This window comes from Solea senegalensis, linkage group LG11, assembly GCF_019176455.1.
Source record: "Solea senegalensis isolate Sse05_10M linkage group LG11, IFAPA_SoseM_1, whole genome shotgun sequence".
In the NCBI taxonomy this organism is placed as follows: Eukaryota; Metazoa; Chordata; class Actinopteri; order Pleuronectiformes; family Soleidae; genus Solea; species Solea senegalensis.
Genome location: NC_058031.1, coordinates 7,922,922 through 7,947,936, shown reverse-complemented (window position 1 = coordinate 7,947,936; position 25,015 = coordinate 7,922,922). Strand labels below are relative to the sequence as shown.

The 25,015-nt window shown below is 41.7% G+C and overlaps 1 protein-coding gene across 1 annotated transcript; it reads right to left on the bottom strand.

Moving 5' to 3' along the window:
• Positions 1 to 132: 132 nt before the first annotated feature.
• Positions 133 to 19,797, bottom strand: si:dkey-261h17.1. The gene is made up of 8 exons (XM_044038303.1): positions 19,532 to 19,797; positions 8,500 to 8,571; positions 8,153 to 8,373; positions 7,873 to 7,950; positions 4,044 to 4,155; positions 3,888 to 3,940; positions 2,982 to 3,122; positions 133 to 1,825 (listed from the first exon to the last, which is right to left on the bottom strand). The coding sequence occupies exons 1-8, from the start codon at positions 19,614 to 19,616 to the stop codon at positions 1,634 to 1,636; spliced, it is 954 nt and encodes a 317-aa protein (XP_043894238.1). The 5' UTR covers positions 19,617 to 19,797; the 3' UTR covers positions 133 to 1,633.
• Positions 19,798 to 25,015: the final 5,218 nt, after the last annotated feature.

The following is a 25,015-nucleotide window of genomic DNA, read 5'->3' as shown; positions in this document are numbered from 1 at the left end:
GCTGTGTGACCTTATGAGCCCAGTGGGATTGAAATCTCATGTACGTTAGAACACAGATGTGTGTATGGGTATATAAGTGCAGCACATGTGCACGACTCCGTCCACTCACATGAAAAAGAATGACGATCCATCTCAGGTTGTTTCCTCTTTTTTTATTTTTTTTTTTCATGTTAGATCCAATTTAAACTGCCGAGCGCTAGTAGAATGAAACACTGGAATGTTAGAAATGAAAATATACAAAAATGGAAGAGAAAGGGAAAAAAAAAGTGAGAAATCTGATTCTTCTCTTATCATTAATTTTTCTTTGTTCAAGTTCAACAAAAGTCATGTCAGTAAAAAAAACGACTCCACGTGGACTCACAAACCAAAGTGAAGAAGAAAAATCACAGATTTCGATTTCGCCTGATGCTCATTTCTAACAGTCACAGTCCCTTGAGCGTCTTTCCGTGTCAAACTTTGTGAACATGATTTTAGTACGGCTTAAGCGATGAAATGAAACGTAAGAAGATGAACACTGCAAGTGTCTGCGCACAAAATACAAAACAATATTAAAACAAAAAATATTATACACGCTGCTCAAAAGAATACTGATAGTAAAGAGCTTATACAGAATATTGAAAAGAGAATAACACTGACAAACGGATGGAGTTTGTGTTGACTTTGTGATTAATCTCACTTCAGTTCACAGCAGCAGATCGGGGAACTCCTTACATCTCCCCCTGCTCAAGAGAAATGGTGAAAAATGATTCAAACTTCAGTATTCCTTCATGCTCGTCGCGGGGAACTGACTCAGTGAGACGTCACTCGGTCAACGTAACATACACAAATCCGTGGCTAATGTCACATGCACATTCAGACTCTCACTCCTAACCAAACATGCATACAGCACAAACAAAAGTAAGCAGGAAAATAAAAGCTTTATACAGTCCATGCACAGTATGCCAGTACACGTTTACCCACACATGCAGGATCTGACAGCTACACACACACGCGCACACACACACACACAATCAATAACTCAATCAGACACACAGGATGAGAGCCCAGTGGAGTTTCTCTCTGAGAAAGTGTGTAAACAGATTTCAAGGCAGAGTGATTGGTTTCCCGTCTACCCGCCTGTCATGTCTTATCAATAAACCGAGGAACAATTTCATTTTGCGTGCTTGCGCTGTGTTTCTCTAATCAAAAGCTTTGGCTGAGACTTTAAACCTGACTCGCGGAGCAAATACTCTGCTGGGTGTTGACGGCACGCACAGCTGTGACTCCACAAGCTGCAGTCGCCATGGGAGCCAGTGCTGACGAGTGCTAGTGAGTGTTCATCCCCTCCCTGTCGTCTCCAGCCTGACTGCCGTCAACGACGTTACCAACGCCATCACCACCACTGCCGCCGCCGCCGTCGTCGTCAAACTAGCTTTCCTGGTGTTTGCTGAGGCACATCGTCAAAGGGAACCATGACAAGAGGAGTGTTGATGTAGGAGACACGTTTAGCCCCTGATGTCCACTGTGCTGTGTGGTTGGGCAGCGGGGGATTCAAAAAGCCAGGCTGGTTTTCGTAAGTGTGTGTGTGTGTGTGTGTGTGTGAATGGGGGTGTTTGGGGGTAGTTCCTGGTCTGAAATTCAATGGTAGACTATTTCACAGCTCTGTGTCTGCTGTCTTGGCAGTGGAGTGGCCATTGTTGGGAGGAGGTGGCTCGGTCTTGGCTGCCTCGGGGGACTCTCCATTTACGCTGGGTTTCTCCTGGGTTTCTGGAGGGGGGTTGAGGGGGGCCTCAGACGCAAGGGTGTTCCCCTGGTTCTCCTGGTCTACTGGGTAGGCCTCTTCTGCCTACAAAACACAGAGATAAAAAACCTGCTTATCAAGACACTTCAAATGTGTGTTGAAATGTACACAGCGGTTTAGACCATGCAGTGCAACTGTACACGATCCCACTGATTGCGTTTATTAGGGTGAGACAGAGACACTACATACATTTTTGTTTGCAGGACATCTTTGACATAGGTCGAAAGCAAAGGTTTGTGTGCTCATGTTCGTACAAGCAACTGTAGATTTCCCTCAGTTCACCTAAAGGTCAATAGTCGCTTGTTATTGTCCAGTTATTGATAACAAAGCTCTCTCCTACACAACATTGTTGAATACTTTCCTTTGTACATCCCGTGATATACTAAATAAATACATATATAAATACCATTTGTGGAAAATGTTTCTCATGTTCTCCACGTCTGAAGATCGTGCGTTACAATACAAAACATGTGATCTACTAAAAAACGTGATTCGAAAAACTAAAAAGTGATTCCTTTAGTCATAAACGTTTTGTAAAGTAATTTGATGATCGTCTAAATAAAACACATACACACACATGTCACCTTTCCGCTGTTGATACTGTGAATGGCACAGAGAAACAGCTGTGTGTCTGGCGACGACATGAAACGGCAGATGAATCCAGCGGCAGGGAGAAGGGCGTGGGTCTTTGGATAAAGCACACTCTCTTTTTCCCTGCGTCTTCCCTCTGATAGCTGTCCAATAACTTTCCCTGATTAAAATGCTGGCAGCAGCTGCTTCAAAAGTCAGGAAATGTTTTGATTTAGAGGCAATAAGACGTCCAGCGTGGCCAAGAATATCTAAAGCACACGGTTGCTCAATCTACAATAACAGCTGTGATTGCAGACGCCCACGGCATAAGGCGTAAATACACCGTATTGAATATTTATGGCATTTCAATAAAACACACCTGCAGATCATGTGAAGGGTCAAAGAAGTTGCAGTTTTTGTAGATTTAAGAAAAAAAAAAAAGAAAAAGAAAGAAGCTAAATCTATGTAATAGTTTTCAATGGACTGGCTCTGTGCTGCTGAATGATACCAACTCATTCAAACGTGTGAGCCGGAGGGTCGTAAATCAGCACACACTGTAAGTGGCCACAGAGCAGCAGCACATGGAGATTTGATTCACAACAAATATCAAAAAACGGGAAAATATGCTCACCAGCCTCACGCCCTTGCTTTCGGGCTTGCGTTGGCATTTGAAGTAACCTATTGTGATTGCAAGGGCGGCGAGTAGACCGGTGACCAGAATTCCAGCAAACACAGAGGAACCTGAAGATGTCCCGACCTTTGTGACACCCAGCTGAAAACAAACAGACAACAGAAACCATGTCATAGTGCTCAAAGGATTTCAGTTGAGCCTCAGTGTTCATCATTAAAGTTAGGGCAGGGGCGCAAAGGGAAACATTTGGAGATCTTATTGTCTATAGGTTATTAAGTTATTATTTTACGTGTCCGGCCCACTTGAGATAAAATTGCACTGTATGTGGCCCCTGAACTCCACTGCATTTGACACCCCTGAGTATCACAGCTCCTCCCACACAACAATGGAGGTAACCGCCTGTCATGGAACAGGGAATCTTTAGTACTTTGGCGCATTAATCCTCGACGCCCCTGCACATTTCTAGCCACTTCCTCTGCTTCAGTGGTATACGGGGCTGTTTACATTCAGGCATAAAAAAATGTGAGGCGGAAGCCGGGGTGTTTCTAACCGTCGAGCTTAACTGTCACGTACCATTCTTACTGAGCAAACCAAAACCTAAGCCTCACTGATTTAATGGAAGCATTCACATGAGAAAATAATGAAAAACAAAACAAAACAACAAAGACAAGTCATTTTCAGCACAGCATTTCTCTCACATCAGCTTTACTGCTTGATGTGTGAAAAAAAACATCCTTGTTGTATCTGTGCACATCCCCTCCTTTCCTTTTCCTTCCTCCTTCCTAGTTGTTTAATCAAAGAATCCAAATATGCATTGAAAGCCCTCTTACAGTTGAACACATGCATAAGACCTTCGAGGTTATTTCACCATCACATTCATGTTGGTTGCATTTCGTGCTTTCTTACCTTGTCTTTCAAACTGTCACTCTGGAGTGCCTCATTCAAAATAGCCAAAGAAGCTGGAAGGGAAATGGATATTTGAAATTGTATTATTATATTATTAGATTTGTATTATCACCCTTTATGTGGTGCGAGTTATTACAATATTCCATGAATACCCACAATCTTCACTGGCCACAAGCACTGTCTTGCCATCTTGGAAGATTTGTAGATTACAGTTGTCCGAGCTGCACCAGCCTGCAGGATTCTTCTGAATGATGCTTTTAGTTTCCTCCTGTAAGAAAGGATGGGACGTCTTCAATACAGTACTTTTACTACACATTTACAATCAGTAACAGTTGGAATAAAATGGATGATGTGAGCTGTAGATTATGATGAAGTTACATTTCCTTATTTTAAGGGCGATTCATTCCCTGAGTAGATTTTAGTATATAGTGCACAACAGGTTTAGATTTTTTTTTACTTTCTCAGCATACCATCAAATCCACATATGCTTCTGTGTGCGCAATGGGGACAAAAAGTTGGAGGGAAATTTTGGTGACCGCACCTTCTTTTCCCACCTTAACCCTGAGCTATGACATCACCTCCTTGCACAATATTACGCTTTTGTGCTTTGGGAACACTGTACTGTGGTGCACACAGCTCTCAGTGCTCCCAGAAGGCCACTGTAAGCAAGCCCTAAATCCTCACTTAGGTGGGAGTTGGTCCACAGCTGGACTCTGCTGTAGCATCCAGTCCAGTATGAGAAAAGGCTGGAAAACGTCTTCGCCTCTACACCTGTCTGTTTCACTTATGACCCTTAACACTGTATGCTACTCATGTTTCTCTGAGGAATCCTAAATCCTCTTGTACTTGTTTGACCTTACTCCGCATCCAAGCCCGAAGGCTTCAGCTGACTGAGGATTTGCATTAAAATGAGGACATTTTAACAACACAGATCAAATAACACAGATTTGATCCTGAACAATGTCATAAGAGCGACAATGTGTGTTTTACATTTTGAATGTATTGAAAAGGCACTGTTGCTTCATTTAAGATATACATTTGTAACATTAAATTTAACTAATTTTGCTTATATTATATTAACATTTCCAACATCTTGCCTTTTAATGATATTATTAATGAGTTATCCGCTTCACCGTCTCTGCAATAACCTTTAAGACAAACACCCTATATTTCCTTTTATCCCGTCTATTCATCATTAATGGATCACGGCTACTTATTGCAGGCTCCTGCGCGTTCTGCCACCAAAGCTCTCCTCGTGAGGAGCAAATGCACGGGGGGACCCAAATGAACAATTCCAATGAACCCACGCTTCTTCCTGAAATGATCAAATTAAAGGTCTTTTGTTATTGTTTTGAGGGAGAGTCCCCTTTTTCGCAGACATTACATACTGTGCAATTAAATTTGTTTCATCGATGCAGGTCGTTTACTTCATTCACTCACTCTTGCCCGCATTTTAAATGAATCAACAGTTGGCTAAAGCCTCTGGCTCTGGAGTCCATGTTTAGATTCAGGCTGAGTTGGACAGATGGCTTCTGCAGCTGTTCTTAGCTCTGATGTTACAGTAACAACCCAAATGGAGGCTAATGTAAGTATGTGGGCTGCGATCTGACCTGCTGCTTCAGCTACATGCAGCAGGACTGACATACTTGTACGCTGCAATAACGAGCCGTGTTTGAACATTACACCTTTGCTGGGCTTTAACACATTAGCAACTGACAACTGGACACATAAATGTTAACAATGTGAGAGAAAACTATTATTGTACAGCAACACGCCTCCATGTTCCTCTCTTGAGAAAACCTGAAAAGCACCTCTCTGCGTAATAAAATCTTTTTTTTTTGCCATAACCACCCCCCTCCACAAAACGAAGCCACACCCTCGCAATTCCTCATCTTGCCCCGAGGACCTAAGAGCTAGAGAGGAAACATTAGCCCGGTCCCCATCATTTATCTCCTGCCAGGAACACAGTCTCAAGATTTACAACACCTGAGGAATGTCTGAGAAAAGATCAGCCTTTATCGGGGCTGCCTTTCCAACTGTAGCACTTAAAAACACATTCATCTTTTCCTTCTACATAAAGTAAGCTGTTTGCCCTTGATGCAAGGTGCAGGAGGGATAAAGGTCCTCGTAAAAAGAAGTGTCAGTCGATGAAGTTGGATTATTTTGGATCAGTGGATCACTTTGATATCAAAGATTGCAACTGTGGAAAATCTCAGCTGCTTGTAGTTTAATGTCTGTGTTTGGAACGGAGGAGATGAGAGCTACTTTAAAGGCTGGATCATACTTTCCATGTCCGTGTGTGCACAGAGGTCCACGAGGGTCCATATCATATGTACAATTCTTTATCCACCCGTTTTTGTGGACATCCGTATGGACCCTACATGGACGACTGTGAGCACACTAAGGTGATAATGGTGCTGGATTTTTTATTGGTTTTAGTTTTTTATTTAGTTTTGAGGTTTTGTTTTTAAAATGAGATTTAATTTGTTTTAAGAGTGGATTTTCTAGTTTTTATTTTTTGTAAATACTTAGTTTCAGTTTAGTTTTTATTAGTTTTAGTTTTTAATAATATGGAGTATTTGCCAGGTGCAAGATGCAAAAAGGTCATAATAAGTACTGTGTCATAAAAACCCAACAAAAGAGGGCATTTTAAATATGTATTAGGACAGATGAACAAAACCCACACTGAATCAAATATAACAGTCTTCAAGAAATTAGCCTGAAGTGCAAAATGTACACAATAATGCTGAGGATGGATGCAGTTAGTGTGAAAGGTAAAAATCGAATCGCCGACGGACTAAAGACACACATGAACATAACATAAATAATAATAAATAAGAACTTAAGGAATGTTTAACTTGCATAGCCTTATGTATCACATTGTAAACAAAAACAAAAGCAAAAGGATTATTTATGAATGAAATAAATTTACAAACACAATTTTAGTTAGTTTTGTAAACACAACATTCAGTTTCAGTTAGTTATCTGTGTTTTTTAAACTATTTTATTTTATTTAACGAAAATGTTTTATTCCATTCTAGTTTTTGTTATGTTGTTAATTTTCGTTAACTATAGTAACCTTGGAGCACACCCCCAGTTTGCTGACTGTTGTCGACAGTACAACACTTTACAGTTCAGTTGGCGACGTACTCTTGCTTTGATCAAACATGCGTCTGAGATGGAGTATGGTGGTGTGGAGTGCTAGACTGATGCAGACCCTCGTTTTAGTATGAATGAATGTGGGGGAAAGAATGCACATGCAGAAATGCCAAATGGCTCTCCATGAGCGCGGAACATGTTAAGTATGACCCTGTCCTTATAATGACGTTTCCACCGGCTCTTCTCGCCTCGCCACGGCATGGTTAAGTTGTGTTTCCACTACCATAGTACCTGGTACCAGATCATTTTTTTTTAATACCTGCTTCGGCTAGGTTCCAAGCGTGCTGAGTAGGCACTATGCGTGACGTCGTCAGACTGCCGGCCACTGACTGGCCAGAGTGCCGACACAGAGAGAGACGTCCGACACAAAAATCAAGCAAAACAGTGCCAAAATATAAAAAAGACTTAATAATCCTAAAAACGTGTCTTAATCTCCAACCATTACCAGGGAAATGTCTAAAATCTCTATAATTAACAGGGTGTGCTGGCATCACAAACCCTGCTGCTCTCCAGCAACTGTGTCAGATGGAGTCTGTGCTCCGGTTATGGAGGAAGTACTGAACAAATACAAACAACTGACTAGTCACTCGTTTGTGCGTCGCGTGTGAAACTAAGTCACGCAGCCGTGCAGTGATGACTCCGCCCACGTTAAGTAGGTACTTTTTTTGTAGTGGAGATGCAACCTAAACCGTGCCGTGTCGAGCCCGAAGTGAAAAAAGGGCCATAAGATGATATTAGTATCTACCAAAGCCCTTGCTGAAGTGGCATTAGGTGGATATGTTATGAGACAAATATGCTGTTTTGTATGACAATGACTTGTACTCACACAATCATCCGTTTTTACCACGGCCTTTACAGCACTGCTTTCTGGGATGTCTTCTTTTCCAACACATGCCACTTCAGGCTGTGGAGACAGTAAGCCAGGTCAGATAGATACTGTACATGACGTCAGGAGACGACTGATACTACTGTTGTAACCACAGCATCAGTCATCCACTGTAAAAAAAACATTTCCTTTCTAAACAAATCCACAAAAATAATTGAAAAGTTGAAAGAATAGGGACACAAAAGATGCACAAATAAAAATGGTACAGGCTGGTACTTACCACCACCACTTTAATGGCAGGAGAGTTATCTGCTAACCCTGCACCTGCAACAGTGGGGTTAACAGTGGTCCCTAAGGTACTACTGAGTAAAAAGTGAATAACAGTTGCTGGGAACTGGGTAGCTCCTGGAGTTGAAGAAGCAGCAGCGCCTGCAACACCGGGAGATGCAGAGGCACCTCCAGTGGGGGAACCTGTAACAACTGCAGCCATAGGGTCTGTTGCTAAGGGCACAGTGCAAGGAGAATGCCGTTATACACACATGCTGGTAGTATATGTATTGTATAGGTCAATGTCGCAAATATGAATGTGACAAAATTTGGAATTGTAATTAGGACCAGGATTCCTACCTGCATCGACGTCAGCTGCAGCTGTAGTAGCCACGGGAGCTACTGTTGCATCATCTTGACATATCACCTCATCTGCAAAGAATGGAGAGCAAGTGAGTGTGAGAAAGTAATAAGAGAAAGGAGGGACAGAGGGAAACATTGATGAATCATCTGATTAACCAATGCTCTTTGATGCAGGAAGGAAAGAAATCATCTGCTCTGTATACAGTATTATATTACAGATGAATTCTGACTCTGCCGGCCTTCAATTAAACAGAGCTGAGACAAAAGTGGAGGACAGCCACGTTTCATACTTCCTATAACTTTGGCTACAACATGGACGCCGCATGTTTTATCCTTTATTTGTTGACAATTTGGCACTTTTAGAAGTATCCTGAGAAGGCTACTATGTGTACTTATGAGGAAAGAAAACTATCAATGACTTTGTCTGATACTTAAAAGAATGTCTGACGTCTGAAGTGTCTTTATTCCACGATTTTCTGAGATACTCTCAATGGACATTGGTGATAAAACAGTCACACAGTAGGTCACACGAGGTCAAAGACATGTCATCTTTATGGGTTTCCTGATGTGACTGAATTATGAATGAGTATATCAACCTTAAGATAAGTTGCAGCAACTTGCCCAAGTGTCTCAGTGCAAATCACATTTTTTTTCCCACTTCTCTAATGTTAAAATGTTAATGTTGAAGTTTCAAGCACACACTGAGTCAATGAGGTCAGGGCAGAGGGTTGGTTTGAACAGCTTGGCCATGCCCATCCCAAAAATGCCAAATCTATTTGTGCTCTGGGCTCCAACTAATTGGTAGTCACACATGGGCTAATACTCACTGTCTGAACCTTATGCAAATAAACTGCTCAGTCAAAAGGTCACGGCCTCTTGACTACACATCCGTCCTCTGGGAGAAGAAAAATCTGATTTCTGCAATAACATAGGGATTGAACTGGGTGGTGCTTAAACCAAAATAGGAAGTCATTTTCTAAACCCGCGTGAGGTTTCCTGAGATAAATGGAGTGCTAAATTGCCTTGGTTGAATTGGATCATTCTCGAAATACTATATGCTAATTCATCTAACTGGATAATGTGATTGAACTGTTGCAAGAACGAGTCTGATTACACTTCAACACAGATATGGACAACTCACAACTGAGCCCATCAGCCTCGATTCCACAGCCATGAACGTGAGAAGTATCAGTGTGTCATCAGGGATTATCATACACACTACCAATCCAAACCAAAGCGTTGAACCTTTCATCAATCAGAGGCAAACAAGGACAACAGCGTTGTAAACTACTGCATCCTGCTCCCTCCTCTCTAAACATTCCCCTCGGCATAACAGGAAACCAAAACAGCATGTAAACAGTTTAACATTTCACCAAAACTATGCTGAAATCAGAGGGGGGATGTGTTCAGTGCACCACTATCAACCAGATACAGTGAATTTAAATGTTTTACTGTCTCATGTCCTCCTGCTATGATGTTTGGACTGAATATCGGTATCGGCTGGCTTCATTGACATATTCTGCATTTTAACTGGTTTAACTGGACATAAATCATAATCCTAAATACCTCAGTTGTAGCTATATATATTTCCTTGAAGACATATGGTATAAATGGAACATTTTTAAACCTCTTCCCAGTCAAAGCAGTTCATTTTATTCAGCCTTTGCTTTAGTAGGAAGACCATTTGAAATTAAAATCTCTTTTACAAATTAGACCTACACGTGGCAGGGTCAGTTAATTGGAAAATAATAAATACATATATCACAGACGAATAAGAAGAAGGCACACTGTCAGTTAATTAAAACAACTGCAGCTCTAAGTTAGGAACTTGTTATTCTACATATACATGTTTTCTAGGGCTACAATGTATCTTGTCATAGAGTCTGCACACTTCACCACTACATACACCAATCTAACCTGACACAAGCTTGTGCACTCTGCGAATAAAACCTTCATCCACACTAACACTCAACCACTGTGGACACAGCCTCTTCAGACAGCTGTGTCAGAAATCTCACTGTGTTTCCAGCCAGCATCATCACCGAAGCCTCTGCACCTCTTGTCTCAACACAAACACAGACGAACAACCTTGGTCTCTCCCTCTGGAGAGTATTTGATGGGTTCAGAAAGCACATGGCCAAGGCAACAGGCTACATGTACAACCTCTGGGTTCAAGTGAATCCTCAATCCTCACTTTTTTTCTCCACTACTGGGCTACATCAAGTGGATTTCCTTCCCAGGCTGTCCTCCTCAAATATCTACACCTGGGTGTTCCCCTCTTTGACGTGTTGTGCGGTGCGAAGGCATGCCAGACGCAAAGAGCTAAATCATAGGTTAAGGAGGAGATATGATATGGGTTCAGGAGCCGCTCAAACGCTGCATTCTTTTACTTGGAGTTGAAGCAACAATTATGAGGCAGGACAAAGGCAAATATTTCACCACCAAATAACAACTGTACTTGTTTCCACACAGCTCAGGGAAAAAAAGCCATTTCCTGTCCAGGAAAATTCCACAACAGGTATTAATGAAGTGTTGCTGGAATGTTTTGGAGCTTCTGAGTTGCTGACCCAACTATAGTTCATGTACACACTTTAATCGCTTGTCAAGAATGTTACAACTGACTGTGGAAGACAATATGTGGAGGAACGCATTATAAGGCACCGCTGAATTAACAATGCTGTACTGCACATTATCACCCTCTGCTTGAATTCCAGAGTATCATAATATGTGGTCCACACTAAGAATAAATCAAATTTCAAGGCAACACTAGACACATTCAGATGTGAGGTTTCCTGCTTCCTCTGCCTCAGGTGGTAAACCATATATTTCCAGACCATTCAGACTAAAGTGGACACAGAGGAGAGCAGGAAACAGATGATAAGGTGAAGGGGAAAACTGGTTCTCATCATCAATTTACATACTGAACTTGTTATGAAAACGAGAACCTACACTTTACATTCCGTTTCCTTCTAGACAATTTTGCTCTTAACTCAACTGTCTTCCCCACTGGGGAAAAGCCCGCCAACTCCCTTTATTCACTATCAGACACACCCACACAAGTTCATGAACGCACACACACACATACACACACAACCCTACCACAGAGCTCGAAAATGTGGAGTACAGAAATCGCTCTGGAGAGAGTATATTAGTGAAAGAAGCCGATGCTGAGACAGGGTTTAACCGAGCACACATTTTTGAATAGATATCATATTGAAGACGCTCATAGACATAATGCACTCCCTAGGCCCTTACTCTAACCTTAATCATCACAACTTAAGCGCACACACACACGCACACACACACATAGTAGGCACAGCCAATAAAAGGCAAAGAAAACCAAGCGTTCATGGAAAATTCCTGAAAAGGGAAAATTTCATTTTGCTGATGTGACAGTGTGAAGTTTCTAGTTTGATTTCTGCATCTTACACTGACACATCTCTACTGCTCAACAGCTGCTTTCCTTTTCTTGGCACATGGAGCACTAGACGTTGCTTAGTGGTCGCTAGAGATCACAAAAACAAAGCTGTGATTCTTACGATCATCAGACTGCTTTTGTTTCGTGACCTATTGGACTTGAACTAAAATGTTATCATAACCAACTGAGCAAATGGACAAAGCTACAAAAATATAACTTTTTTTTCTTGAAGTACAGCCGTTAAAAGGACTTTGAAGTGCCAGGTTCAAGAACTTCTTAGTTGTGTGACAGTGGACAGTGTATTGATGCACTTAATGTCAGTAAGCATACCTCCATTTACAGCAGAGGCCTCAGCATGCCATATGAGCGGAACTTTAACTGCACACAATACTGTGGCTGTCTTTATCACAACCAAACAGGCTGCGTCTGTGTGTGTGTATGTGTACTTTAGCTACTACTGATATCATTCATGACTAGCTGCCATTGTAATAGCGTATTCCAGCACTCAGATTTATGGTATGGAAGCATGAGTGCCGTAAAAACAAATACTGTCACACCTGATTAAACGGTTGCAGTCAGCGAGTATGAGCAGGGGACAACCGTCCTTTACTTGTGGAATTTAAAAGATGAGACCTGCTTTCTCTCTGGGGACACAGGGGCGGAGCCTGAAGAGCTGGAGAGTGGTGCAGCTGCAGCACGTCTCCCTTCAGGGAACTCCGTCCCTCCCTGCATGTGTGCTCTACTGTCAGGGAGCTGTGAGATCGCTGACATCATGCATAAGTGGAAAAGCATCCACGATGAATCTTGAGACTTGCATGTGACTTCCACCCAGTCCACCGAGACAACAACTTGGCTGTCCTAACGAGTCACACCCTGCTGTCGTCACTTCCCCTGCTAGCAGATGTCCAAGGACAACTCTAAGGTCTCATCTTGTTCCCTTCAAGGAAAATGTCACCTCAGCTCCAATAAAGTCAGTAATTCTTCAGACCCACAGATCATTGATGGAAATCCGGGACAAAGAAATGGACGTAGTAGTCAACAAAGATGAACAAACATTTTTCATTATTTATTCTTCTATAAAAATGTCAGTGCATAACTTGTGGTGATTTTTTTGTTGTTTGTTCTTTGCGGCTAGTTTGGGCTAATGTATCAGACTGGGGGGGAAATATGTGTGTATACAGCGGCAGCAGAGGAGCAGGTGGAGGAAAGAAATGTTCATTTTCGTATGCACTTCTTTGTGTTTGCAGCCGTCTCACTTTACTAGCGCAACGTGGCTGTTGTCCTCGTCTGTCTCAACATAAGAGAAATAACTTCCCGGGAGTAGCACAGAAATGTGACATACAATCTAAACAGCTGATAGAATTAATCAACATGGTCTGAATGTAACAAGAAGCTCTTTATAAATGTAACAAGCATTACATTTGTTATGCAGTATAGTGGTAAAATGCTGGGAGCACTACAAGTTTGGCATTTTGACTACTTAATGATTCATCCTTTAAATTAATTTACATCTGACAGATGAGACCCGGTCTCCCCTAAAACAAGAAAACCTGTACCCAGTACATGCAATTACAGGAATGTCTATAAGACCTGGTCTCAGAACATAAAAGAACAAAATCATAAACATTATGTCGTCTAACTTCAGAGGATATATATATAAAAAAAATAACATTACTATAATAAACTGAACCACCAAGTCAAGCCACGAAAAACAAATACAGGCCACTTTACTACTACTTACTACTCCAGGGACAATCTGGGAAAAGTAAATCCCCACAAATACACTGCTCGTGTCCCCGAACGTGAGAACTATTTTTGTTTCTGTGCAGACGGGTGGTAAAAGTTGACTTATTCCACCCTGCCCACACCCTCGGTGTTTTTTAACAAAACACACGATACTTTTGAGAAAGAAAAAAAAAAAATCATAAAAAGGAATTAACAACAGATTTGGAACGTTATCCATGCACATCCTATAACAGGATGTGGCTGTCAAAGCACACGACATGCAGTGACCTCTGCTAGCTGCAGAGGTGAACATGCTGGGCGTTGCAGATAACAGGCACCAGTATAGGAGATGCAATAAAGAAACCGTCCACTGTTTTTGATGTTTTAATGTCCCACAAGGTCAAGCATAGTTCTATTCTTCGTTTGCCTTTAGATACTCTGATATTGGATTAACTTTCAAAACCTGTGATTGATAGCAGCTACTGACCATTGTTGTTTTTGAACCACTAATTTACTCATTCAGATAGTTTCAGTAGGGCAGTGAAACCTAAAACCTGTTTCCAAAACAGTCCATCCATTTGGTTCGTGGATACAAACTGGAGCTGCTCCCCGCCCTGTGTCAGAACCAGGACTGGACTTTAGGAGTAGATGTGCATGGACTCATCCCAACTGCCGTTTTAACACGAGTCCTTGTGGGGAGAGGTCGTGAAAAGACGTCCAGACCAAGAGCCCAAAACAATCTGGTTCTGATATGACTGAGGCTCAGCAGAGTGGGAGAGGAATATTGAGAAATCTAATCAAACCAGTCATCGTAGAAAGTAATCTCCAACTCACATCCTAACAACTTATTTTTTTCAAAAAAGCACCCACACCATACAGTGCCAATGAATGTAGTGTCAAAACATTCTTGTTTTGAATTAAAAAGCCTGGCTTCAATGACATGGTTTATACTAAACATAATTACCAGGAACAATTATTGTAGCAGTCAAAGGGCCTCAGTCAGGGCTCATTAAGTGCTTTTATTCCACAAAGTGAGCACTATTCCCTTCCATCAAGAAAGCCCTACCTAGTATACAACATGCACTTGATATGTGCTTTTTGCATCAAATTCTTTCTAAAAAAAAAAAAGAATCCTTGGATCAATCAAGGATTGCTGAGCTGTTGTGGAAGTTTCAGTTCTCAACCAAGTGTGAAAACTTAACGATGAGGGGAGAAGCAAAGGCTCAACAGAAGGAGAGAGTTGGATCTGAGCAAGGGCATTTGTAGTTTCTCTGCCTCTGAGAGAGCTGATTATGACGCCAAATTTGCTGAAAATAAAGGAGAAAGGAGAAGCCCCCCCCGACCACACTCAACCTCTGCTGGTAAAACCCAGCAGCTGTAAAATTGCAGCAGGGTGCCAGGGGAACAAGGAACAATAAGCTCAGCAGAACAGCAGTAATTGGAAAAGAGATTTGAATGCTAGCACAGTGTCTGCTTTTCATTAAGACTGTTTCGCTAGGTAAATATTGTTGCTAGACGATCTATTTCTCCAAGTTAACTCCTTTTCCTGGATGATTTAGTGAGCAGTGACATTGGTGGTGTTTTCTTATCTTTAATATGTTTTCTTTGGAATAGAGTCGGTTTCAGAGGAAGATAATTCAGACAGAAAAAAAAACAACACTTTAAAATGTACTCAATTTAATCACTGTGTTTATGCTGATGAGGGCTGGCAGACGAGGTAACAGTACAATCACTTATGACAGTCTTTGTTTTTTAGGACATCTGACTGATTTCAGTTATCGACCAATCTGGATCTCTTCTATGTGTTAGACAGAAAACAGGGTCCAGGTTCAATTAGAGTGAGATCTCAAGAGGCACCTCAGCCATAACCTTGGGCCTCAGCGGACACACACCCAAGCTGACATAAGACCACTATCTGCCAAGGCTTACATAAAAGACCCACACCCTCTAGCTGATGACGTGAGTCAGAATTCATCACAACTTGGGACAGTAAGAATGCTGGTCAATAGCTGAAGGCCTTGAGAGAAAGATTTGCAATATTCTGCTCATGTTTATGTTGGCAGGAGCAAATCGGTCTGAGAATCAAAGCTCTTTACATTTGTCTGCAGGGAGACCTGCTCTCTGTGAAGTCTGTGCTGTCCTTTAGCTCATTTTGTCACATCCCTGAAGGAATCCAAGATTCTCTCACTTCAGGGGCAGTTGCTGGTCTTTGAAACAGGGGAAGCTCATTGTAGGCCCAGTTATGTATACATAAATTCTGCAAATGAACAACTAGAACAAGGAAAGGCGATGATTATGTAAAACTGAAACGCTATGATAGTGTTTTTATTTACATATCACTGAGCAAATAACACACAACGACCAGCTATTTGTCTACAGACTTCCCTCACATACCCCACACAGGACTGAGGCATATATGTTTCTGCAACGCTGTCAATCAAAAACTGCTTCCTCCTTTCAGATATTTCCTCCAATCATCATGCAGAAGCCCTGCCCACTGCTCCACAGACAGCGAGAGAAGCTGAGCTTCCCTGGGAGTGATGTTTTTGACGCTATGTTCAATCGTCGTCAAGCTCACCGCAGTGAAAAAAAACCTCCCCATCCTTTCATTGAGACTTCAGGGTTTGTACTGTATAAGTAAGGCCACTTACAGATATAATATGTAACATTTTTGCATTTAAAATATCCAAAAATAACAAAATTAATGTTATAGATTTTGTTGAGTAGTGTACTAACATTAGCTTAACTTTTCCAACTCTCTTTAAACCCATATAAATCAGTTTTTTGGTCACCTTTTAATGATGTAATTGCCTTTGCAGCAAAAAGACCCAGGTTTTAGTCCCAGTTGGAACAAGGGCCTTTCTGCATGGAGTTTGCATGTTCTCCCTGTGTGTGTGTGTGTGTGTGTGTGGGTTTTCTCCATGTTTTCCGGCTTCCTCCCACAGTCCAGAAACATGCAATATGGGGATTAACTAAATCCAAGCTCGCTCTAAATTGACTGTAGGTGTGAGAGTGGCCCTGCAATGGACTGGCAAACTGTCCAGGGTGTACCCCACCTATCACCCTGTCAGCTGACATTGGTACAGCACCCCTCGTGACCCTCCTGTTGAGGATAAAGCAGTAGAAAATGGATGGATGGCTGGATCACAACTATTCATTGCCATTCGCTGTGCCCATAAAGTGTGAGACTTTCAACTGAAAGTGTGAGACTTTCAACTGAAGAACGACGAATGCCTTGATTGTGAAACCCCTAGCAGCAGAAATGACATACAATGTCTTTAAATGCCTTAGCACATGCACACCAAATTTGGAATCTCAATCATGAGCAGATTTAGATTTAAGGTAGTTTATTCTAACAGAGATTGTTCACAGCTCATTCTGCAGAGGAACAGAGGAAAGTCATTGTAGATGACAAGCTGAAGTGAGGGACCAGAGGTTTTCCCCCTTTCTACAGAGAAGATTTAAAGCTTGGGTTTTCCCCTCTGAAATCTTGAGAGAGAAAGAGAGCGTCTACCATACTCCAAGAAATATTGGATGACATCATCTAACACTGCAGTGCATGCCCATTTCAGCGCTACATTTTTGTGCGATTGCATAACTACTGAAAGACAGCCATGGGAAGTGGGGCCTTAAACTAAATATGTGTATGACTTACAACTACAACTGCAAATGTTGCAGATGTGATTAACTGCATTTTATACTTTAAAGTCACATTTGACTGAGCATAATTCTTGATTATTTTTACATTTGTTCACCAAAAGCTTATTTTATTGTCCTCCACATTATATAGATGACACAAAACAAAGGAAGTGAGTGAAAGTGACAGGAAAAATGAGGACTCAAATAAGCCAAGACAAAATGAGAAGCTCATATCTAAAAGATGGGACTAATTCTGTCACTTTGTCAAGTTTGGATCTAAAAAGTCTGACATGGACCAGAATACTGTACTTATGCTGCAGGACGCTCCCGACAACAGAACCAAAAACACAAACCTCTTTCAAAAGTAATCAAACAAAAGCCCCCAAACTGTTTGGAATCCCTTTTATTTCCCTTTATTGAAAAGGCTTGTTTTCTGGGAAATGTACACGTTTGTTTTTTAACCTTGTTTACTTTTGTACCATTAACGTAAAAGCCATTTAATCAAGACCGGCTTGACAAAGAGTCTTCTTTATTTTAGCATTCCAGTCATAATGGAGCATGAAACATGACAACTGTTTGTGTCCTTGTTTGAGAATATTGACGTCACCACAGACAGCCCTCTGACCCATATACCACCGCAGCCGCATAGCTCTATATTGTAAAAAGGGTCAATGAGGAGACCAAATGTCTCTTGTGACTTGGCTGGAGGTGCAAAATAACCAAAAACAGAAAAAGCCATGGTATGCAGGCCAGCAACTCAGACTGATAAAACTGGCATAATCTAGATGAAAGCCATAGTGTTTTTTCAAGGAAAAATGTGACCATGTCCCTGTAAAATTCATGCTGTGATGCTAGTTGGACACAAGTGATGACAGTGATGCTGGACTATGGGCTGCTGTTGGAGGATTGAGAGGTAAAGAATTGAGAATGGGTCAGCAGACTTGAGACAACATACATGACATTCTTCATGTATGAATCAGAAGCTGCCTGCTAAAATGCAAAATGGGTGTGACGCCAGAACCAATGAAAGATACCACTTCAAACAGATATGTGAATGAAGGTAAGCAGGGAATTGATGCAATAATGTAGTAAATGTCTTAAAAACAGACTCCTACATGTACACATTTCAAGCAACAAAACTAATGAACAAAACACAAAGATATATGCAACTACTACAAGTTGTCCCTGAATTCATGCATTCATCTCTCGGTTGGGACCACTAATACAAGGAAATCTAATTACTTTCAAGCTGCTGATGCACACAGAAGGCACAGTGCCTTTGTGTCTTCTCATGGTCTTTTCCCCCTTTGTAGCAAAGCTTTGGTTATTTTCATCAGTGTGGAACACTCCTCCGAATCGTCCCAAGGTCACCCCTAACATTCACCACACCTCTGCCCACAGACGGAGTCTGGTGGCTCTGCAGAAGTCATCACACTGGCCAGACCAAGAACCACTCCGGCTTTACAACCAGCAAGGCAGCAACACTATCCAAGCCATACATCGTCACCCTGCAATTAGCATCAGGCCTCAATCTGATTTGAAGTGGACTGCCCCGTGAGTCCAGACACATCCATATGGTTTTAGACACACACGAACACGGACACACCCACACAGATACATACGCACTATGTTTTCTATGTGCAAACGGTAGAGACAAGTTTTGCTGTTGAAGCCATGCATTCTGCGGTTACTTTGCAATATGTAGCACACGTGCAGCTCTCAAACACACACACACACAGTCACATGTGCTTGAAGTATCTTTATAACTGGCTGAGACAAACTCATGCACATAATTCTGTGTTATTTATGAAAACATTGAGATCCTAGTCTTAATAAATATGAAGTTTAAAACAATGTTTTTTGTGTGTGGTCTTATTATTATTACCCTCTTAGGTCTTTTACAGGCATTCTACCACATATTAGCTCCATTCTGTTGCACTACAGGATGTAAGTTTGCTCCACTGCAACTTTCCACCCCTGAACATGGTCTTTGTGTCTGCAGCCTCACCACTGCTAACCATACATGCATCCTCAAAGCAAACCGCCCACAACCAGTGTGTTTCAAGGCACAGTGGCTGTTACACATACTGTGAAATTTAAATTTGGGATTGATCTTCAAAATTTTTTTTCAACAATTACAAAGGAACTAAAAAGTTCAATTCCACATGCAGTTGGAGGTGAATATAGTGAATATAACATTAATGCAAATTTAACATAGCAAAAGAAGAAATTTGAGCGAGTACTCACTGCTGAGCAACAGGGTGCAGAGCACCAGAACTGCAGCCACCCTTCTCCAGAGCCCATTCATTCTCCACATGGACACAGCCATCATCTTCTCTGGTCACTCAGTGTAGTCGGTGGGACTGTGTGTGGAAACAAAAAGTGCGGTAAGTAACGGTGAGTGAGAGTCAGGGCAGAGAGTGTTGGTAGTTTGAGCGGGACAGGAACGCAGGATAAAGCCTGGCATGTGTTCTATTGCTCTTTATATGGCCCCACTCCTTCAGCCTCTCTCTCTCTCTCTCTCTCTCTCTCTCTCTCTGTCCACACCCCTTTTCTAACAGCCTGCTGTAAACCCATTTCCCCCCAAAGCTTCCTCCCTTGTCCTTGTGTGCGGACACATCTGGGCACCAGAATGAGATAATGAGGTGGTGGTGGGTGAAACGACACATCTGGCTGAGCCTTATCTTCATTGCAGTTTTGCTTCCTGGTGAAACAGTTGGCAGACGTTTTCACAGTTTGTGCTCAGCTGCCTCTACATTGTGGGCAATGTAGGTGCACGTTGAAGGAAGTTTCAAGTGATGCCGTTTTAGAGGAGGTACAAATATAAGGTGTTTCTCCACTATGCTCAAATGCTTAATATGTGAACTCAAAATAAAGAAAGACTAATGCTACATAAAGTCTTTTTTAGTGTCTCTACATGAGCCAAAAATGTTTCCAAAACTATTTAAATCCATCATAATCCAAATTAAAAGGAGGTGGAACATTTATTATAGGTCACCTTTTTAATGATGTCATCCCATTTACTCGTCTTTGCATTCACCAGCAGAGCAAACCCCCTATGAAAGATAAGAGTGAGAAAGAAAATATTTCGGTACTATTTAGATAGCCATTTCATTGTGTGTATTTGTCACTAATGATTCACGACTACTAACTGCTATTTGCTACATGTTCTGTCATACTGTAGATTTCACTTTCATTTGTAAAGAGGTGTTGAAAGTATAACCTATTCGTCATTTCTGTACTCTGTAAGCAAGACACACTGCTCCTGCCTCCTTCATGATGTGTACATAGCGGATATGGCTTGTAAAAGCACATGGTGTAACACACAAAACGTGGAAACTGTGTTTGTGTGTCCCTGCTGGACAAATGACTAACAAATTGGACTGACTCATCCACTGAACCACACATGTACACATGCGAGCTTAATGAGCAGTACACGCCTTTTTGAAATGCTTTAACAGACACACAAACGCACACAATTACATCATAGTCAAAACACACATGCTATTTTAGTGATTGCACCACATCAGCAGAAAAGAGACAAACCTTTGCCCCTGATGTTAATGCATTCACGTGTGCTATACGAGTGTGATGCTGGGTGTTTCCCCAATTCATGTTTGCACAGAGATATACTCTGCCAGAGATGCAGGCAGACCACATCTGGAAACACTGCAGTCCCACTGCTGGGTTTTCAAGGACTGCCTGGAGGGTTACTTGTCAAACAATGCAACCATATGAACGTGAGCTGAGCCAAGAGCTCACTGGTGTCTGGGAACAGGATGCCCCTGCTGGTCACTTTGTTTTCAAGTTTGTCGAGGGCCACCTGAAGTCAACTTCACCATAAACAAAGCAGAAATTATAATTTAACAGGTTTGCAGTAAGTTGTGGATGCTCAAACTGTTACAACTTGAAAGTTTAAATCCACTCTTTGAACAATTTGAATCTTCCATATGAACTAGAGATACTGCAGGTGTTAGTAAAGCAGTACATAGTATCATTTAAAGGTCCAGTGTGTAATAACCTTTCACAAAAGGTTTCTGGCCTTCACATACCAGAAACCTTTTTCTATTTTCTTCATTTGCATAGTAAGCTTGCACTGTAAACACTGTTTGTAGCATTTGGGGTTCCTTGGACACCATAGTGCAGAGAAAGAGGTCTTAAGAGTGACAAACATCCAGATGCTGGTAAATGCTTCCAGGTCTGAATGGAGATTATTATTGTCCACATGATGCTCCTAGATTGTCTGTCACCCTGAGTCAGCATTTCTGGCAACACACTACACTGGTTCCAGTCTAATTTTACATTCTTATTTCATGTGGTGTTCCACAGGGTTCCATTTTGAGTCTGCTTCTTTTCTCTTTTTACATCAAGCTGCCATCAAGCCCATGTAACTCGATTACACACATTGTCCAAGATATGTTGTTGGCTCGCGATTTTCTTCATTTAAATGAAGACTCTTTCCTTGTATAAACTTACCATCTACATAAGACGATACTCTCAGAACATGAGTGTCACATTTGAAGACAATCAAACCTTCAGCAGGCAGATAATTTCAGTTTTAAGATCAAATCTCTTCCAACTTCAAACCATCTCCAAGATGAAGCATTTCATATCTTCCTCTGATGTCATTCACATTCTAATATCATCCAGGCCGGCTGGACTGCAACTCCCTCAACGTGGCATTACTCAGGCTATGATATGTTTATAACTAATTCAAATCTTAACCCTCTGTCAGGGACAGAGCCACTTTTCTTTAGTGGCTTCTCAGGTTTAAAATTTTAGTTTCACACCTCAACATCTGTCTTCTTGTCTTTGTGAAGCACTTTGGTGCAAACCCTGTCCAAATTTATTTTTTGTTGATATCTATTTTAACTTATGTCGTGTGTGATTTGATTTGTTAGTTCACAAATGTGAAGCATGTGTCAGTTTAATCTGAAGAATGCTGATTAGCTAAGCTTGGTGGGGGACATTAGTGAAGGGTTTTACTTGTAACTCCTTTGCTTGCTCTTCCTAGTCCCTCTTTTATTTGCCCTGTCTATTTCAACATTTCACCTATTTTGGATTAAAAGCACAAAGAAAAGTGGGGCACCGTCAGAGGACATCACGAGGATCAGCACATGGCAAGCAGTGAATCTGACCCTCGGGGACTTGGGAGGTTTATCAGTTTTGCAAGTCTTGGAGCCAACTGGATGGACTCATCATATGAGCATGACTGATGTGTGACTGTGTTGGCTAAGAGGCATTAATATGCAGGGTAATATTGGTTATGCTATAAAAGCTCATGTTTTCCTAAAGTGTATGAATTTGAGAAGACCCAGTGGCTCAGTTGTCACAGATCCCAATATTAGTCTTGCTTGTGGCCTTATTTTCCCTCTCCTATCACTCTCCCCAAGGTGCTATCTGTCTTCTATTCTGAGACACGTCATAAAATCATATGCAGAATAAAATTTGATAGAAATAAGATTGGTTTTCCAATAAACTGCCATGAAATAAAGTTTTTGTGGATGTACTCTTTATAATTTATAGGCATTCTGCTATTAATATAAAACCTTTTGTGAGCAAAGCTTTTTACTATCTCACCCAGCTGAGGAGGTTATGGATTTACTGCAAAGTGGGTCGTCCATCGAGGTTGAGGGTTCGATCCTCAGCTCAGCTTGTCTACATGCTGATGTTTACCTGGGCAAGACACTCAACCCCAAGTTGCTCCCGACAGCTGGACAGGCAGAATATGAGAAAACGCGTTGCACGTAGTGGTGCTGTATGAAGGTGTGACTGAATGGGTGTGAAATGGAAGTGTAATGCTGTTCCGAGTGGTCATCAAGCATCAAGATGAGCAAAACGCTATATACTGTATAAATACAGACCTTTTATCATTTGAGCAAAAAGCATTGAACTGACTCTGAAAAACTGAAACTGAAAAAACAGACATATTTATGAGTGTTCTGTGCTCAATTTCATGCCTTCCTAATTATTGACAATTGAGAGGAAGCTGAAAATGCAATGACACACTGTGAATACAGTTCAATTTGGGACAATATAATCAAAGATAATTCAATCTGTTTCAGATAAAAAGGCTCTCTGTTTTCTCTTTCATTAGTGGGGCTGTAGAAAGTGCATGTTTGCCTGACATTGGAGTCTGTGATGATTCAATTGATAAGAGGTGGTGGAAACAGTGAAAAATTCCTCTGTCTCTCAGCTTAGTCTGGTGGGCTCTTCTCCTCTCTTGCCATCCTGTTGACCTACCCATCTATCGCCACTCCTGCATCTAATTTCCTCTTCTGTTTCCTGCCATTTTCCCCGTGCATGACGTGTCCTTAGAGGGAGGCTGTCTCTCTGCCCTGTGTGTCCAGGAGTATGCCGACAGACCCAGTGATGACCCTTAAGGATAAACATGGAAATGTATTCATATTCAACCTTAACCCCGCAGCCTGCACTATTTCAATGCCCTGCCGTCCATGTGCGTTACACAAGACCGTGTGAAACGGGACAGACCTGGCCGAGTGTTTCCGCATTCTAATGGCGGGGCAGAACCAGAATCCACTTTCTCACCAAAAGGACACTCTGTGGAAAGAGAAACACAGGAAGACATGTGTGTAACACAACAGCCAGACATCTAGCAACAATACTCTGGAGACCTGAACCCTGTGAAGAGCACACTGGTCTGGGGTAGCTCAAATGTGAGACAAAAATGTGCAGACAAAAATTCAAGGAACTTGATCTTCAACCACCAAGAAACCTAAAGAAAGTATACCAAGAAAAACAAACAAACAAACAGACAACTGTCAGGACATGATGTCATCAATGTTATCTTGACACCAGCAGTGACAGGTCCCGCTACAGGGAACAGACTGCCAGTGGAGTCGGAAGCAAACAGGAAATTTAACAGAGGCCTCAATAATGTCTTTTGTTATTACATCATGTTCTGAGAGAGTCAAAGAATGCTTCTGTATGACCACAATCTTCAAAATATTGTTGGACATGTGCTGCAGGAGTAAACAGAACATTTGAATATCGTGTAGATAATCTTGTGTGGAGTCACCGAAATTTCCCCCTCTGATTCGTTTAGTTCTGATATGCATGACGTGCTGAGTTAAATGAGAGGGCTGCGTTGTTAAACTGCACTGCCAAAATCCTGCCTCCCCCCGCTCTAAATCTCCTTCATTCTCTCCTTTGACTTGATCCCTTACAGATGTTCTTCTTTAGCACTCCCCTTTGGTGGAAGCCTACTCCTATTGTTCATAAAATCAGTTCCATGTCACATAGCCGCCACAGCCCAATGTGCACAACAGGCATGAACTGTGTTTCAGACTTTCATGAACACTCAGTTTTGAAGGCATGAGATCAAACGCATGCAGCGACACGATGAAAACGATCAACATAGCAACCAAAATCCAAGCTTGTGTTAACAAAATAGACGTTGTCTTCTCAAACACATAACCACCCCCTTTTCCCCCTGACTCTCCTCTTCTGTCTCCTCTCTGTCCCCAGCCTTCTCATGTCCTTTTCCTTAGGACGCTTTTCTTTTTTGAAAAGGGCAAACTCTACAGGCCTGTAACTATCCCTAATTGGCTCTGATTGGGTGACGCTGTAGACATCTTGAAGTGATTTATGCTCAAGGTTGAGAGGGTGGTGTAGGCTGGTTCATGCTTTAAGTCTCTGAGGTATTCACTCACAACTCCTGGAGGATTTGAATCCACGATCAGGCTTTCTTTGATTGCATCTATTCTCTTC

Excerpts from the sequence above, each read along its gene's own strand:
- si:dkey-261h17.1 (XM_044038303.1), bottom strand. The coding sequence starts at position 19,616 with ATGATGGCTGTGTCCATGTGGAGAATGAATGGGCTCTGGAGAAGGGTG. Across the intron at positions 8,572-19,531 it reads CTGCACCCTGTTGCTCAGCA|ATGAGGTGATATGTCAAGAT; the intron begins GTGAGTACTCGC and ends CATTCTTTGCAG. Across the intron at positions 8,374-8,499 it reads TGCAGCTGACGTCGATGCAG|CAACAGACCCTATGGCTGCA; the intron begins GTAGGAATCCTG and ends CTGTGCCCTTAG.